The sequence below is a fragment of the Pelecanus crispus genome, chromosome Z, assembly GCF_030463565.1.
Source record: "Pelecanus crispus isolate bPelCri1 chromosome Z, bPelCri1.pri, whole genome shotgun sequence".
Taxonomy (NCBI): domain Eukaryota; kingdom Metazoa; phylum Chordata; class Aves; order Pelecaniformes; family Pelecanidae; genus Pelecanus; species Pelecanus crispus.
The window spans coordinates 51,454,725-51,469,687 of NC_134676.1; the positions used below are offsets into that span (position 1 = coordinate 51,454,725).

Below are 14,963 nucleotides of genomic sequence, written 5' to 3' on the forward strand. Positions count from 1 at the left end.
ATTCTCTTGTGTGAGTGAGGGAGATCCCCATCTCAACAGTATTCTTAGCCCCTTGCCCTAATATAGAGCACTGTACAAAGGGTTTGCAGCACTCACAGTGTTTTTCAGAAAAAGAAGTAACTTAAGTTTTTCTCTCTCTGTTCACTCACTTTTTGTCATTTTAGCTCATGTTTTCATTGTCCTGAATTATTCAGAGATGTATAAACTTAATTGTCTGAGTGCTCTTAAATTGTAAATTTTGGTCCTTTCATTTACAAAGACCCATTTTCACAGCATGGCTATATCACTTTCATCTTTTTAAGGTGTATTCTAATTCCACTTTATACTCTAGTACTCCACCAATTTTGCTCCAGTTTTTGATGCATCAGATTAAAAAAATATTGGCCTTCCATCTTCTGGGGTGACAGAGATGCTACATGTTTAAAGAACTTGACACACAGATGAAGAAACCCTGTCTCAGGTCTCAGGGAATTCTTTTGATAGAAGCTCAGTGGTCTATTTTTTGTTTTTCTTCTCTGAAAAACTATGGAGAAACATTTATGCATTTAGGCTAGCTTTTTACTAAGTGCTGCATCATTGCAGCAATGCATTTAGTCACTAAGTAATGTGTGAATTTTTGTTTTAGAATTCTTTGGGATATCTTGAATGCCGCTTTATCATACTTTTCTATATTCCAGTAATACCTATCATAAAAAGATGAGCAGGATGGTAGGTGTTTATTAGAACAAATAGTCATATTATATGTACCATGCCACACACATACTGACCCAAATCACTAATCCAAAGAAGGTGGCACTGAGAAAAGTAGCATATTTATAGTTTTATTTCTTAATTATACCCATAAGGAGACATTCTGCCATGCTCAGAGTATTTGTCTCTTTTCACGATCAATTCCTTATGCTGCACAGGAACATTGTAAAATAGTGATGTCAAACAAATTGTATTTGTGACAAAAAATTGGAATTCAAATAAAACAAGGGAGGGGAATAGCTTAATAAAAATATTTATTGAAAACATTCCCATCAACATCATTTGGCTGTACTAAGTAAGCAAAATGCTGAGTGTGACTATGGTAATCAGGATGCAAACAGCTAGTACCATGAGCAGGATGATTCGACAACATTTGGAATGCTTTTTTTCTCTCTCTTTCTTTTTTAACAAGGTATCGTACCCAGGAGTATAAATATCCCCCATCCAGAACTGTAGATCATTAGGATTTTCCTAAAAGAAAAATCAGAAAATTAACTCAGTTCCTCTCTGTTGCACATAAAGTCATTAGAACATAGCCAGAAGTATTTTGGCTATCATCAGATAGTGATTAATGAATTTAAGGCATCACAACACAAATGCAAGAAACTTTCACTTGAACATAGGTTGCACTACTTGCCAGATGCTGCAAATGTTCCACCGGGGAAAATTAAACCCACACTTTTCAGTCAGGAACCAAATGTAGGACACCAGCCATTGAAAGGTGATTAAAAAGCCCAGAAGAAACCATGTTGTCTTCTCAAGAAGACTTGTCGATTTATAAACACAGATCTGAGTCCCTTTCCAAAAAAGGGAACAGCAGAAAAAAACTCACAAAAGTTACCCTAAAAGTGATTTGTGCCAACCCACAGTGAGGCAGGATCCTGCACAATGTGGATGAAGCTGAGAAAATGTATATTATTTGATAACAGAATGATGTTATGAACAGTTATTAAAGTGGACATATAGTATTTAAGTGCCTCGTTTATAGTTCTTCCCTGTATAAACAGGGAAGCTGAGTTGCAGGGTGTTGCTGTTTAAGACTTTCTCTAGTCACATAGGTCATGTTGTGCAGAACTGAAATTCCTGGAGTCTAACCAGGTACGTAGACTTCTTTTCCTGATCAGACTCACATTAGTGTCATGTCCATACCAGAAAATGCATCCGTATTTACTTCTGGAATCCCCCCAAAAGAACCAAGTGGGCTGCGCAGTGGTTCATGCATGTACCTCACAGCTCATAGCAATTTACTTTGCTCAAACACAGCACAACAGTGTGTTACCTTTACGTGGCTGGCCAAGTTAGAGTGCAGCGAGTGCCTGTCATAGTCTTGCACAGTCCAGGAAGGGGTCTTTTTCTTCTCCTTCCATTTGTCATCCACCTGGATATCACTATACAAGGGGTTGCTTTTGATTGTGGATTTCAGGGTGATGGGTGTAATGTGTTTCCCGAGGGCTTTGTCTATCATTTCTTGGCTGACCTCATTCGAGTCTAAGCCTGGCAGCTCAGTGACATTTCTTTTTTCTCTCTGTAAGGCACAAGTTAGATCAGAAGTTGGCTTTCATCTTCATTTACCTATGACACATGTTCCCTTCCAGAGTTATCATTTGTAATACAACAGAATAATTTTTAAAATTCATGCAATCATTTTTCTTGTTCTGGCAAACATCTACCGTACAGTAAGGGAGCCTGACTGTTCACTCCAGGCAGATTTCTTCCTTCTGGGGAAAGCACGTGGGTACAATCTGAACAGTCAACTCTTTTGCAAATGTGAACTGGCATTATAATGCCTGCTGAAAGGAAGACTCTGCTTTAGCAAAAGAGTGCAGTGGAGCACTGCAGTAGAAGATGTCCCTGCTCACTGCAGGGGGGTTGGACTAGATGAGCTTTAAAGGTCCGTTCCAACCCACAATATTCCATGAATCTATGATTCTATGACTCTAAGATACAGTTCTGATGAAAGCCACAGGCATATGATGCAGAAGCAGAACTGTAAGGACAAAGCAGAATGAAGCACAGGTGCTACGGTGTGTAGCACTGCCTTGACTGGAGATGCATCTCTGACAGCAGGGGTGTGATTCGCAGTTCTGTCCACGCTGTTGAATGCTAGACCCATGTCAGGAAGTCAAAGAGGCCCTTCATTCAACTGAAGGAGAGTCCTTAATTTGGGCACTGTCAGAACTCAAAGGTAATTAAATATCTGAGCAGTCTCCCAGCAACAATTGTTAAATTGGACCTTTTAGAACAGGGGAGTGGAAAGGGAGGGGGAAGAACAACCCTGGTGGTATCACATTTTTGGAGAACTCACAAGATGCTGCTTAACACAGTACTAAGAGACTCTTCGGGAGCTGCTAAGATGGTAGTTACCATATTTTTCAATATGTAATTGCATGGAAGAATGCAACCAGACTCTCCAATTCAAGCTGTTCAACATTTTGGTTCACCACCACCTTCTGTCCCCAAGACTTTGAATTAATCTGTCACTGATCTGCAGTTCCAGAGGTGTGTCAGCTTCCTGGGAGACCTGCTTCTGGCACATCCTTTGCCTTATGCTAATACCTGTCCCGTGTCTCAGGACTGCTTCTACAGAACCATCACAGTGCAAATTCAGCTTTCCTCATTAGCAAACACCACTCACCCATTAGCACCTTTTTCCTTAGGAACTTTATGTTGAGACAAGGGGAGCCTTGGCCTGACCAGGTGACCCTGCTGCAGGCATGTTGGGAGGGGGGGCACACCCCAGCCCTCTCCCACCCTCAGAAATCACAAAGGTGTGGGCAGCACCCACTGCCAGACTCCCATAAAGTGCACGCATATCATAAACAGCCGATGAAGAGGCTGGGACCTGAGAAAATTCCTTCCCTGAAAAGATGTCTTTCCCAAGATTTTTCACTTCTATTGAGATCTCCAGAGGTTAAGGTGCCATGGGCTGGACAGACTTCAGCAGCTGAAGGGCTTGCTGCTGCTAGGGCCACTTCCTGCTCCTCCTTCCACCTTTCTGGTGGGAGCCCAGGGCATCCCACCTCCTCCTGCACACTGGCTCTGGGAGCTGCTCAGATCGCTCATCAGCCAGCGTGGGTCCCTTAGCTGATGGCAAACTGTTGGCTGCTTCTGCTTGAGTAATTTTCTGATGCCTTTGTGGGCTGGTGAATCCAGTTGCAGTGGAAGCCAGCTGCTACATGCCATCACCTACTTTATGCCTCAGTGCCTGTGCACACACATAGACATGTGTGAGTTGGTCTAGGGCAGGCAGGTGTAGAATGAAGTGGGAGGACTTGTTTCCTTCAGAAAGGAAAGGTGGAGAAGAGAAAACAACAGCCTTTGTCTAAGAAACCCTAGGAGGAAGCATCATACTGGCATTCTTATCACTCAATTGTGCACAAGTGACTAAGCATGTTTCTCATCAATAATTACCATTAGTAGGTGGGTGGATCCTCAGTGCCCTCCCAGTCCCTCTACTAGTTCATAATTTCCATATATCATTTCTTAGCCTTGACATATCCCCTGACAACATTACTCTTTGCATTGCAGTTACAGCTGGCACTGAAGCCCTCTGGGTTGTACTGGCCAGATTTCAGCTGAGCTGGTGTTTTTAATGGTTGTTTCTTTCTGACTGCATTTTATTTTATTTTATTTTATTTTATTTTACTTTATTTATTTTATTTCTTATTTAAAATTTGTCATTGACTTTAATGATGCTTCCCTCAGGCTTGCTAGATAGTTGAACTTGGAGAACATTTTGTTGAAGAACACGAACTGTCTCACCAGGGGATGCTTGGTCTCCCTAGGCTAAAATGTTGTGAAAAGAATGTGACTCGACAGTAATTTCTCAAGCTGTTTTGAATAAAATGCTCCAAAACTTGGAATAGATGGCATGATGCAAAATTTGTTCATAAAAAGAGTTCTTTGTGGCAAAACTTTTTGCCCCTTCTGTCTGTAGTACCTTCCTTTTCACGGGCATGAGAACAGGAGAATGTGGTAGCCTGGAGCAGAGGTAGAGAGGGAATAGGATAGGAGGGGCAACAGGGTTTTACCGTGAGAACTGGACTGGAATTTGGGCAAGGAGGTACTTTGCAGAAGTTTTAGAGGACAGACATTGAAGTGCCAAGCTAATGGGGAGAATACACTTGAGTGCAGACAAATGCTTGGTTGTGAAACTTCTGCAGTAGATATGTCCTGGAGACTAGTTAGGGAAAAGGAAGGACAGAAGCCTGAAGCACATATTAAAAAAAGGTTTATGTCCAAGAAATGATACAGAGAAATATGAAGAGGGTGGCATGAAACATATGCATTTATAGAAGCAGAGAAATAGGAGATTAGATAATAAAAATATACCTGCTAGTATTAATTCTAGCAAAAACTACAAAATTTTTCTTTTAAGATTCAAAACATCTCCCAACAGTTTTCACAGACTTCTGTGTTTTGATTCTGATTCATGAAGCAAATGTTTAAAGAAAGAGTAAAGTCTTCTAAACTTAGGTATCCATGTGTGTTGAAGAATTTATATGACATACACTGTGTCTAAGAAGCCAGTGTTAATGAGTGTGGAACAGACCAAATCAGAGGCAATTTATGTTACTGTTCACTGAGTGGAAGGAGGGAACAGCAAATACTCAAAGCAGCAATAGTTACGAAGAACTCTGAGAAACTGTAGTTGAAATGTGTTGACGAAATACTCATTTAACAAGATGAAAAATGCTCAACTCTGCAAACACATAACTGTGTTTGATCTACATATAGCTCATGAGCAAGAAAACTGTTATGGTTTATAATTCGTGTTTCACTGAGAACAGTTTGTACCGCTTTGACAGTCCCAGAGAGCTGGCATGTACATAAAGCGAATTCTGTAAAAAGCCTGAAGATCTGTAGAGAGTCAATGTTAGTTCCATCCCTGGGTCAAAATGTGCTTTCTCCACATGTTTTTCTTGCTGATTATTTCATAATGCAAATTATGCATATAGGTACATTGCAATATATATAATTAAAAAATATAAATTAATCTATGTTGCTAGGAAACATTTTTATCTCATTTTTATCTTGACTTCATCCTTTTGTTCCGGCTGTTGTCATTGTTGTTAGCCCTGAAACAACCTGAGCGTCTAACCATTCTTTCCTCAGTCTGCGATATAAGACATCAAGCTAATTACCCACCAAAACCAGGACATCAACAGTTAAGGCTAGGCCTTGGTGTCAAGCCCATCTACCTGCAAGAAAAGATCAAAGAGACATCTAAAAAATTAAGGAAATTTACTTCCTGCAAGTCAAATTTTTCTTTACTCCCCCCCAAAGAGAGTTAGTTCCTCTTGTCCCATGGCCAGCCATGGTCTCCAGCTGTGGCCGGGGGAGATTCTCAATGAAAGTGACAAATGCCGTTGATGGGCAGCTACGCCTAGAAGTTTTAACCAAGGGTGTCTTCAAGAAACTTAGGGCCAACAGATACTGCAGGATTTGTTTTGTAACAACCTCCTCAATCCTAATGAAAGTGCGTAGCAGGGTGATAATTATATTTGCATGGAATTTGTTTAAGACTATAACCCTCTGTTGTGCAAAAGCCTTGTAACACACCCTGGAGGACTCTCCCAGCACTTGGAAGGGCATTTTTCTGATGTAGAGGCCTGTCTCTAAGACAGACAAAAGGTCTGACAGACAAAAAGCTGCTGGCTAGTAACCCAAGAATCCCTGTGATAGTTGTAACTGTATAGGTATTGCTAGTTATTTGGTCAATAAAAAGAGCTCATTTATCAGGATAAATAAATGTTAGCTCTTTAGAATTCCCTGAACAAATCTGATCTCATAGGGGATTCTGTGGAAAAGCAATCAGGAAGGGAATGAGTAACCAAGGGTAGGTAAGCAGATCTGAAAGACAGTAGGGCAGACAGCTCACATCAAGGATTCCTGAGAATGCAAGTTTTCTTACTGAAGGAACTGAGGGGGATCAGAATTGCTTGTCAGAGACAAGGCAGCATCAGGTACTACAAAGCAACCTGGGAAGCCACCTGACATGGATAGGAAGGAGATCAGTAGGTGGTTATAAACATTTAAGCAGAAGTGACAGGAATATTTAGAGAAAAGTAGGCATTCATATGGACTATTTTAACTGTGCAGCATTGAGAGTACTTCTGTCCTCGTAATGAATTGTTTACCTAAATCTGTCATTGGTAATGGAGTTCTGCAGGGTTGTGAATGCATTATATAAAAAATTCTGTATGGTGTCAGACCAAAGCTCCTGCCAACCTTGCAGCTGGCTCTGACTGTGGCCAATTGCAGATGTCTAGGGAAGAATACAGGAAAGAGTGGAAGTATGTAACACACATATGAGCCAGGGGACAAACAAGCGACTGTAACCCAGCACCTGACTTATAGGTAAAAAAAGAAAAAATCTTGTCCTGGTACACTGAGAAACAAACAAAGGCAGGACACAGGCGTTGGCTCAGACGAGAGACCAGGAGGGGTTAGGAGTGCAGTTAGCATGACAACTGTAATACCTGCAGGCCAAAATTTGTTTGGAGTTGTGAATTCCTAAGCAAGAACAGCATGACAAGAAGTAGCATGGTGTTCAAAGACCAAATGCTCTCTAGCTGTCTTCCAGAAATAGGGAAAAAAGGGAAATACAAGCAGGAAAGAGAAGTCCAAGCATTGCAGAAAATGACCAGGTAGACTACAGGGGACACATGCACCCCAGCTATCAGAAGCAGATACAGGGGATTAATCATCAGGTGTATGCTGAGCACCAAAACATACGGTGCGTGACTGGAAATTTTCAGGGCATTCAGAAAGCGGTCAGTAGCTAGCCATTTGCAGGAGAAACAGTCTGTGGTTTTTATGCTGCTTTTCACAAGGAAGGGCCAAGATTCCTCGACTGCTTTATGGTTTGTTTTATTCAAAGTAGATGATGAAACTATAAGCTAAGCAGGGAAGCTGTTCAGTTTGCCTGATACAGAATAGGAAAGTAAGGAGAAAGAGCAGCAACTTTTTGGTCAGCAATAGGAATCGTCGTTATGTCAAGCTGCTTTTTATAATGGAAATAAATTTAAAATCTTATAGGTGGAGAAAACACATAAGAGCTTAAGTGCACTTGAATTTAAGTGATCTTATAATAAAGGTCTGGAAGAGACCACAAACACACCACTGAGAAGTCACTTTATACAGGGAGCCCTGAGCAGCAATAGGTTCTTAAAAGAAAATGATTTTCTAAAGAGGGAACTTAGGCTACTCTCAAGGTTTAACGACTTTGCAAGTCTGTAGGTCACGCACATATGTTCTGAAATGAATTCTCCTCCCTCCCCCCCCCATTTCCGTTTCTGAATTAACTAACCCTTAACCCCATTAGCTCTCTCATCTTAAAGCAAAACATGTTATTCCTGCGCCATTAGTTCTCCACTGTGCCATCGTGTTTATTCTAGTGTCTGGAACTCATCAGTTCTTTTCCCTTTATTTGATTGTCAGCAAAAGGGAAAAAAGGAGGCGAGCTCGTAAGGGAGAGAGAATAAGGCTCAACGAATTTTATCTGGACAGCTTGAATTCTCTAATGAATACACTTAAAAGTATAGGTTGTGCTCTAGGTTTAACATTTATAAAACATACCGCATTGCAAACTGCATTTCTGGAGACATGGTGAGCACAGACATTTCCTTTGAAATGGCCATCCCAGGGCTAGGAACAGAGTTCCAGGAAAACCCTCTCACTGGTGGCGAAGGGCAGAGCACAAGTCGAAAAAACACAGGGCTCCCCACACATTTTTAATCCTCCTGCAGCTCTGCAGCCCTGGCTCGGTGACAGTGCGTCCTGTTAAACGACAATAGGGAGAAGGATCCCTGCTGCGGAGGAGGCTCTGTGTGTGGCTGCCTCCCTCCTGCACAAAAAAGGGGCTTAGGTGGGGTGGGAGCAAGGCCAGCATTGCACCATACCCCATTGTTTGGGATCCCGCAGGCTCCTTCCCTTGGTTAGGGCTTTTTGCATGGGAGATGATGGGCGACCGTGCGCCGCCCCCCACCCCCCGCCCCCAGCTCTCCTTGGGGAATTGCCAGCAAAGATTACACAATATGAGCAGACGAGGCTGGAGGCATTGGGGTAGGCAGAGGGAAGGGTGTTGGGGGTGGCAAGAGGCTAGGGAAGGTGGGGGGGAGGGCCATGGAAGTGGGTGTCAGGAGGGGGAGGACTTTTGCATGTGGCTAAGGGCTGGAATGGACTCTAGGAGGGAGTGAAGAGGTTTGGGGAGCCGATGGGGAGAAATGTCTGAGAGGGGAGAAGCACAACTGGAAGTAGCTGTGGGAGACTTTAAGGATCTTTTTCTTCCTCTCCTCCAGGTTGACGGTTTCTCGGCTCCCACTCCTCATTCCCCTGGGGAATTGGACCCCCACTCTAAGGATCCTCAGGATGCAGACCGTTCTCCATCCCCCCCCGCAACTGCTTATGTGCGTCTCCATCCCCTGACAAGAACCAGACCTTGGAGCTTTTGCTCATGCTAGGGGTGGGGAAGGCAGGGGGCTCCCTGGGCAGCAGGGAAGGAGCTCTGTGGAGCAGCAAGTGGGGCCCAGAGGGGTGTGAGCTGATGCAGCTGTACTGCTGCTAATCCAGACATGAACTTCGCCGCCGCCAGCTCGAGGGCCTCTGCTAGGCAGTGCACATTTACATACTTACCAAGAAACTGCTGCTACCTCTATATAATAACCTGGATTAATAGAGTTAGTGTGTTTCACACTTTCAACAGCTGTCTGTCAGGATAACAGAAGGTCAAAGCAGAATGAGGAAAACAAGGCAAAATAAAGAGGAAGATACAGTGAACTGTGTAGGCATATATAAGCTCGCAAGACACTAGCAAGAATCTCTGATGCTCTCGCTAATGTCTCTTTTAATCGAGTTTGAGGGATATGGCCTGGCTTTCAGGTTTAGTTTTTTTCTTATTTTGCCCCTTATTGCTCCCCTTATTTTGCCCCCCTCAGTACAATTAATCGGTATTTGATATCAATAGAGTTTCTGGGAAATGGTATGAAAATGTTATAACAAGCAGTAGAAAGCCTAACGTACTGAAACGAAGTCAGTGGACAGCCCTGAAGACAGTGACTCTTCTCTTGGAGCCTGGTCCTCACTGAAGTCAATGGGAAAACTTACAGGGATATTTGTGATTCAGATTCAGAGATTCAGGAAGCTGAATCCACAGCTGAAGTCTCAACCTCATGTAATTTGTCTCCAGATCCCCAAAACAAGGTAGGAAAAATGTCAACCTCTTTTAGACCTTACCTGTAAATAGACCCTGTTGTGCCACCGCTGCACGCCAGGTAAAGCTGTTTCTGGGAATTTTGCCAGGCTGGCTTGTGGAAAGGCAGAGTTTTTCACTAGAGACTTCACCTCCAGTTGCAGAAATTTATCGGGATGGTTGTTGTTTGGCAAAACGGAAAAGTCCATGTTTCTGTCCTGTAAAGTAATAATGAAAACAGCCCCAGCTTCTGCTTCCTGGCTGTGCACGCTCCTTCTATTATTAATGACGTGAAGAAGGATACGACAGTTTCCTGAAACTGTATCTGTCCCCTGTTTGGTGTCAGGCTCACTTATATCATCTACGAATGATAAAAGATTGTTTAGAAGCGGCAGAGCAGACAGGACATGTTTCTGTAAGTGCCTAGCTTAAGTTTTCAAGTTCAAGGTCTGTTTTGATAGATACATATGTGCTCATTAAAGCTAACAGAGTACCAGTGAGTAGATGCATGAGACACTTAAATGCATACCAGCACTTCCTCAAGTGACCTGCCAAAAATGTCAAGCTTACAATACTTCAAAGCAAGCTTTTTTCCCCAGAAAATTAGAAGCAGCTCCCAGTGCAAAGCAAGTCCTCCTTTTCTGTGGCGGTACTCAGAGGCTTCATTGTGCTGTGTGGGTTGGTACCATTTACCACGATGGCTATGACATACACTTCTTTAGGTTCAGGAATTTCTTTCACAGTAAATTCTTCTTGATCCTGGGAAATATTAGATTGTTTCAAGTAATTGATAACAGAAGTTTTCAGGGAATTGATTCTGCTCCTGTTCAAGTGAATGGAAAAAACTCTTGCTGACTTGAATGGTGTAGTCTCAGTCCCTTCACTTTTATTATTTTATTTTGAGATTTGATATTTTCATCATCGTTTTACAAGTCTTTTGACTTCCAGCTAATGAAATTCCCCTTCTCATCATGGCCATTACTTACAATCAGCAAAAGTAGTCTCCTCATTTTTATTTTAACCTTTTTCTTCAAACCTTTCTGTTTTTCTAAGATATTTTTTATTTTTGATGACACTGCCAGAGAGGTTTTTGAAAGCTCATTGTTTGAAGTCCAGGAAAACCTATTTTGGATCAAATTAGTGCTGAGAATTAGGGCATCACAAAAATTTTAGCCTTGTACTTAGACTAGAGAATCTGACCAATCTCTTTTCCTTACAGAAGACTGCTGAAATTTAAAAAGAAAATAAAACCAGTAAACTATTTTTTTAAATGTTACTAATGTGAGATCCTGATGTAATAAATGAATACTTTGATATATGTACAAGTTAAAAACTTTATCTACTTAGAAAGTTCATTTTTTCTTTCATGTATTTATTGGTGACTATTTTACAGTGTATCTGTTAAAAATTATTAATCTGTCACCTTTCAGTTGATACTCATATTAGAGTATTTATGAGCAGCCACGAAAGAGACTGTAGTGACTCTGTTTCTGAGTGGATGTGCATGCTTCTGGGCAACCTACTGCTACATTTAGAACTGTTTCTCCCTGATGTAATGAAGCCCTGAAACACTAACACACCTTTACAGTGTACCCTAAGGAAGTACCATGAAGCTTCTGGTTTAGACTTACAATGACATGTAGTCCCCCTTTTTCCCTGTGCAGAACTAAGGCAATAATAATTTGTGCTCTAAAATAGGTGGTACATATAACCTTGCCTTCTTTCTTGAACATATATACGCCCTTTCCAGCATCTTTCTGAACACAGGATTCTTCCATGCTACTGTAGCATATGATGTGGTGTGCATCTGTGTGAATTTACTTACCAACACTACTTCATTTCATTAGACATGACATAAGAACATAAAAAAGGTCTCACTAGGTCAGACCCCACCAAGCCCAGGATCTATCACTGTGTTTGAAAAAGGCAGGAAGAGATGCTGCTTAGGGAGACTGTGTAGCCCTGGCTGCTTTCTGCAGTTCATTCTTCTTTTACTCCCCCAAAAGCCACACAATTTTTTGTGCTAGTGTGTTTCTTCCCAGGCCTTTTATTATCTATTTATGAACTTCTTGTCCATGAATTTGTCTAATTGCTTTTCAAATCTTCTGACACTACCTCCTCTAGAAGCAAGCTTCAGAACCTCATGACCATCTGTCTAAAGTGTTTACTTTTACGTGTTTTAAACTAATTTCCATACAAGTTTTATCAAGGATGCCCTTTTTGTTGTACTGCAGGATTTTAAGAACAAGAGCTCCATATGCAGCTAATTTATCACCTTCAGGATTTTTTAAACCTTGACCATGCTCATCTCAGCCTCTTCCTCTCCAACCAGAAGTACCAACTTTTTCAGTCTCATCTCATAAGCCACCTGGTCTATCCCCTTGATCATTTACTTGCCTTTTTTAATGTGTTGCAGTGTAATTCCACTACATTGTTCATGAGAACACAGCAACCATAAATGAATGCAGTGCCCAAGCCGTGGGTACACCACAGTTCCAAAACCAGGAAAAATGATGCCCTCTCTTCTGACAACATCCATCAGTTTTTGGCTTTTTTTCCTGCTATTCTCACAGAGCTCCTAACTTCAGACTACAGTAAGCAATGACGCTATGATTCTTCTCCACCTCTATGACTGCCAGTTGCAAGTTCAGTATCTTGTAGGAATAGTTTAGGCTATTTTCCATAGCTACCATCTTACTACCTTATATTTACCCACATCAAAGTTTATTGGCTAACGTCTTGCCTAATCACTCAGTTTTGTGAATTTCTTGCCAAGTGAGGCAACAGTTTAACAGGTTAAGCAGAAGAGCTTACTGTCACCTGCAGAGCTGGAGATCTCCATTTTTGCTCTCTTCCTCATGTCATTGATGAAAATGTTGAAAAAACAAAACCCAGAATCATTCCTTGGGGAACCATACTGCTGACTCCTCTCCTTCCTGAAATATGACCATTTTGCTTTCAATCCTTTAACCAGCTTTCAAGCCATAAAGATTGCTCCTTTAGTCCTGTGTGAATGTTGTTTCTTGAATATCCTGTAACATGTAACCTTGTCAGAGACTTCTGTGTCCATCAGCTCCTCTTTGCTCAGGACACAGCTGAAGCCATGCTGACTCTCCCAACAGCCCATGCTTATCCAGGTACTCGGGGATCTTATTCTTTTTTATTGACTATTACGGCACCAGAAAAGGAACTCAAGACTCCTTAGTCTGTAGTTCAAAGGATGCCCTAAAGTTCCCCTTTTCCACAGGCAGGAATTACACTGCAATCTGCTAGTCGTCTGGCAGAGCAGCTGTTTGAAACAACAGCTTAAGCACCATGGCAAGCAGTTCTGTTTCCTAATTGTGTTCTTCCAGGAATCTCATGTGATTGCCACCCTAGATACCTATTAACATCCAAGACACCTATTTGGTCTTACATTCCCGTGTATTTCCTTCAGCTTGATCCAGCTTCTCTGCCATTTCTGCTATAAGCATGTATTGGGTTTGCATGGCAAAGTTTTGGTAGGGGCGGGGGGGAACTACAGGAGTGGCTTCTGTGAGAAGCTGCTAGAAGCTTCCCCTGTGTCCAGTAGAGCCAATGCCAGCCGACTCCAAGATGGACCTGCCACTGGCCAAGGCTGAGCCCATCAGTGACAGTGGTAGTGCCTCTGTGATAACATATTTAAGGAGGAAAAAAAGTAACCAATGGGACACAAACAGCAGCTGGAGTGAGTCGTGAGAATATGTGAGAAGAACGACTCTGCGGACACCAAGGTCAGTGAAGAAGAAGGGGAAGGAGGTGATCCAGGTGCTGGAGCAGAGGTTCCCCTGCAGCCCCTGGTGAAGACCATGGTGAGGCAGGCTGTGCCCCTGCAGCCCATGGAGGTCGACGGTGGAGCAGATATCCACCTGCAGCCTGGGGAGGACCCCACGCCGGAGCAGGTGGATGTGCCCAAAGGGGCTGTGACCCCCTGGAGAGCCCGCGCTGGAGCAGGCTCCTGGCAGGACCTGTGGACCCATGGAGAGAGGAGCCTGCGCTGGAGCAGGTTTGCTGGCAGGACTTCGGACCCCATGGGGGACCCATGCTGGAGCAGGCCGCTCCTGAATGACTGCACCCCGTGGAAGGGACCCCCGCTGGAGCAGTTGGTGGAGGACTGTCTCCTGTGAGTAGGACCGCACGCTGGAGCAGGGGAAGAGTGTGAGGAGTCCTCCCCTGAGGAGGAAGCAGTGGCAGAGACAACATGTGATGAACTGACCACAACACCCATTCCCTGTACCCCTGCGCCGCTCGCGGGGAGGAGGTAGAGAAAATTGGGAGTGAAGTTGAGCCTGGGAAGAAGGGAGGGGTGGGGGGAAGGTGTTTTAAGATTGTTTTTATTTCTCATCACCCTGCTCTGATTTGACTGGTAATAAATTAAACTGATTTTCCCCAAGTCGAGTCTGTTTTACCCATGATGGTAATTGCTGAGTGATCTCCCTGTCCTTATCTCAACCCATGAGCTTTTCGTTCTATTTTCTCTCCCTTGTCCAGTTGAGAAGGGGAGTGATAGAGGGGCTTTGGTGGGCACTTGGCATCCAGCCAGGGTCAATCCACCACAGTTGCAACCCACGTGCAAGGTACAAGAACCCCTGCAACATTTCAGCTGGAAAGACGGTCCCATTGACTCCCTAGCCAGCTTCCTGCTTTCAATATATTTCAAGTCCCTTTTACTATTAGTTTGAGCATCTTTTCTACAGAGCTCTCCAAATTCTTTCTGAGCACTCTCAATTTTTTTTTTACAATTGACCTGCTAGGCTTTAGGGCCTCCATTGGTCTCCTCATGCAGGCAAGCTTTCCATTTTTAGTGTATTTTTAGAATAAGCAAATGGCTGCTTCTCTGTCACTAAAGATGACAATGAAAATTGAATGAAAAAAACCCCCAAACAACCCAAAACCTAAGCCACATCCTCCAGAACAAAGCAGCAAACTCCCTCCAGAGTAAATGACAACACAATTAAAATTCAGGTATTCCTTTTCTTTAAGAAAAGTATGAGAAGTGGTA

At 42.8% G+C, this 14,963-nt stretch overlaps 1 protein-coding gene across 1 annotated transcript; it reads right to left on the reverse strand.

Annotated features, from left to right (window-relative positions):
* Positions 1-1,041: 1,041 nt before the first annotated feature.
* On the reverse strand, positions 1,042-10,206 carry MINAR2 (membrane integral NOTCH2 associated receptor 2). Its single transcript, XM_075727197.1, has 3 exons — positions 9,988-10,206; positions 2,030-2,275; positions 1,042-1,221 (listed from the first exon to the last, which is right to left on the reverse strand). Exons 1-3 carry the CDS (start codon positions 10,150-10,152, stop codon positions 1,042-1,044), a joined length of 591 nt encoding a protein of 196 aa, XP_075583312.1. The 5' UTR covers positions 10,153-10,206.
* Between the last annotated feature and the right edge of the window lie 4,757 nt (positions 10,207-14,963).

Excerpts from the sequence above, each read along its gene's own strand:
- MINAR2 (XM_075727197.1), bottom strand. The coding sequence starts at position 10,152 with ATGGACTTTTCCGTTTTGCCAAACAACAACCATCCCGATAAATTTCTG. Across the intron at positions 2,276-9,987 it reads ACAACAGGGTCTATTTACAG|AGAGAAAAAAGAAATGTCAC; the intron begins GTAAGGTCTAAA and ends TGTGCCTTACAG. Across the intron at positions 1,222-2,029 it reads ACTTGGCCAGCCACGTAAAG|GAAAATCCTAATGATCTACA; the intron begins GTAACACACTGT and ends TTTTTCTTTTAG.